This window comes from Neltuma alba, unplaced genomic scaffold (genome assembly GCF_004799145.2).
Source record: "Neltuma alba isolate B1F8T4 unplaced genomic scaffold, ASM479914v2 tig00013593_pilon, whole genome shotgun sequence".
NCBI lineage: Eukaryota > Viridiplantae > Streptophyta > Magnoliopsida > Fabales > Fabaceae > Neltuma > Neltuma alba.
In genome coordinates, this window is record NW_021637790.1 from 51,955 (window position 1) to 55,203 (window position 3,249).

At 40.9% G+C, this 3,249-nt stretch overlaps 1 protein-coding gene across 1 annotated transcript; it reads left to right on the plus strand.

Annotated features, from left to right (window-relative positions):
• Nucleotides 1–795: 795 nt before the first annotated feature.
• LOC114738468 (probable purple acid phosphatase 20) lies at nt 796–2,431 on the plus strand. Its single transcript, XM_028926527.1, is given in 7 exon segments — nt 796–1,084; nt 1,158–1,606; nt 1,608–1,703; nt 1,705–1,734; nt 1,841–1,929; nt 2,034–2,131; nt 2,134–2,431. Coding segments are annotated over 7 exon segments (1,110 nt in total). The 5' UTR covers nt 796–819; the 3' UTR covers nt 2,217–2,431.
• The last annotated feature ends 818 nt before the right edge of the window (nt 2,432–3,249 follow it).

Genomic DNA, 3,249 nt, shown 5'->3' on the forward strand with positions numbered 1-3,249 from the left:
TTCATCTGACGACGGTCTGACCTCCGACTGTATCAAATCCGGAAACTCAAGTTTGTTGTTCCAAACAGCGTCTATTGATTCCTGCTTCTGCACGCCGAATGTTCTTGCACTCTTCGAACCATGGGACTTATCAATAATATGATTTCACATAAATTTATGTAATACTGATTTTACAAATACTACAGTTGCAAAATTCGTCAATTCACACAATTATAAGACATTTATACCAGACATACATTTTTAAGTGGAGTCTCAGTTTAATATTCTGTATCTGTGGATAATTTGTTTACACCTATACCAATATTAACATAAATCACATTATTTGTAAATCATAAATATTATAGCTCATTTTTATTTTTATGTTCTGCGCAATACATACGACTCACATCTAGTTGCATGGATTTCATCCAGTTCTTTGAATACATTATTTTTTTTAAATAAATAAATCGCAGGTTGTGAATATTACAATTTATTTTTGTAATGCACAAGATTAATTTGTGTTATATTTCACACTTAATTTAAATTTATTACTAATTTTTATCAGATTATATAAATATATGCGTGTTTGATGATCCTTGAGAATTACAGATGAGGCCGATAGGCTGCTTGATACATAATTCTGACTTCATAAATAAGGCAAAAGATAAATTTATTTACTCGTTAAGCCCAAAATAAGTTGGGCTCCAGTGATGAGGACTCTGGGGACGTGGAGTGACGTTTTTGTGTGTGTTATTGGGTGTGTTTTAAGATAAAATGGGTAACATAATGTCTGGGGTGATCATTGTGCAGGTGCATATATCTCACGTGGGCCCAAACAACATGAGGATCTCATGGATCACACAGAGCCCAACCCCTGCAAGTGTTCGTTACGGTCCTTCTGCTCAGGCCGACGGTTCCTCCGCCACTGGCTCTGCCTCTTCCTACACCTACTTCACTTACCAGTCCGGCCAAATTCACGACGTCGTTATCGGCCCTCTTAAACCCAACACCCTTTACTACTACCGTCTGGGTGACTCCCCTTCCTCCCCACAATACTGCCTCAAAACCCCTCCTTCTCAATTCCCTATCAAATTCGCCATTGCAGGTCAGCCCTCTGCTCAGTCCCCTCTTCCTCTCCTCATTCTCCATTATTTAGTATTTATTGTGTGTGTTTGCAGGTGATCTCGGCCAGACGGACTGGACTCAATCCACCCTGCAACATATAGCTAATTCAAGCTACGATATGTTTCTGTTGCCTGGGGACCTATCTTACGCGGATACTATGCAGCCTTTGTGGGACTCGTACGGTCGCCTCGTTGAGCCATTGGCTAGCCAGCGTCCTTGGATGGTCACTCAAGGCAACCATGAGGTCGAGAAGATTCCCGTGGTTCACAGCGAGCCGTTCACAGCCTACAATGCCAGGTGGAGAATGCCCTTCGAGCAGAGTGGCTCCGACTCCAACTTGTACTATTCTTTTGACGTTGCTGGTGTGCACGTCATCATGCTCGGCTCCTACACCGACTTTGATTCTGATTCTGCACAGTATAAATGGCTTGTCGGCGACTTGCAGAAGGTGGCCAGGAACAAGACGCCTTGGATTGTGGTGCTTCTTCACGCCCCTTGGTATAAACACCAACACTGCTCACCAGAATGAGCCTGAGTCCTACGCCATGAAGGCCTCCATGGAAGACTTGCTGTATCAGGCTCGTGTTGATATCGTTTTTGGCAGGTCATGTTCATGCGTATGAGCGCTTTGTAAGTCCCATGTTTCCCAATCTTGCCGCTCGCTTCATTCCTTGGCTTCAAGTGCCGTTTGTTTTTCACCTGATTTAACTTGCTCCTTAATAAACTCTCTGTACAGACTCGAGTCTACAAGGACAAAGCTGATAATTGCGGTTCAGTGCATATCACGATAGGGGATGGCGGCAATCGAGAAGGCCTCGCCTCTAAGTGAGTCGATCTTTTGAACATTTTAATTAAAACTGTATTTAATTGGGTAAATGGCTTTTTTGTTATACAACATTAAGATGCTGAGTTGAGTTGTGGGTTTACAGATACATGGACCCAAAACCAGAGACATCGCTGTTCAGGGAAGCTAGCTTTGGACATGGGATCTTGAATGTGGTAAACGCAACGCATGCACAATGGACTTGGCTCGGAATGACGACGATGAGGCTGTTGTCGCTGACTCTATCTGGTTGAATAGCCTCTCCACTGTGCCTAATTGTAAAGTTTAGCACCACATCTACACATTCTCATTTGAAGAGATCTGCATAATGCGGCTCGTCATCACCCTGCGAGTGTGATTATTCAATATTTAAAATGGTAGTTGAAGTTCTATTTTCGTTTTGCTGTAATACCTCAGAAGGAATATATAGTATATACATAGATGTGATTAGAGCATGATCAATATAAGTTATTGATTACGGGTCCTATGCACAAAAATATGGTGAACTCAAAATAAAAATAGTAGCGCGCGCGCACACACATACGCGTATGTGTACGTGTATAATATCAATCACATTTGTGTGAAGTGCCCATCTATCTATTACGATTCTGTCAAATCGCGTACTGATCAAAATGTATTATTCTATATATTATACATATCCATAGAGATTGTCTTGATACCAATGAGGTACGTACGAACTACTCGGCAAGTTTTAATTTTTATTAGGCTGAAATGACGATTATGGGACGGTGCTCATAATCATTTACCAATGCCGTACGTAGGGCTCAGTTTTTCAGTTAAAATATAGTTTTGTTTTACAGCAACTACCTGTTATTGTATAACAGAATGTAAACCGCAGACCAAACGGTTCCTGTGAAGTTGTTGTGGACCAAAAGGGTAAAATAACTGTGAATCAGTTTAATTTGGAGCCTCAATGCAACTTCGTCCAACAAATCATCACATTCTTTGCTTTGCTCTTCCTCTGAAAGTAGAGCTTTCTGGCTTTCCAAATTCCAAATTCCCATCACAAAGCTTCGTGTCTTCCAATGACACTTGCTTTCTGGCTTTTTTTTCCTCTTCTGAAAAAGAAAAGTTCTGAAGTAGGAAAATGCCATTGATGTCAACTGACTTTCCTTCTCTGCTGCTTCACTTATTTTATTTTTTTTAAATTAAAATGGTACATAATAATTAGATAAGGTTACTAGTAAAATTGAACCCGCACCCTGCATGTTACTAGGCTAAAATACTTTGTTTCTTTATTTACCGGAAACTGTCACTCTCTCCAATGATAGCAGTATGGTACCGTGGTCCGTCGAGTTGTG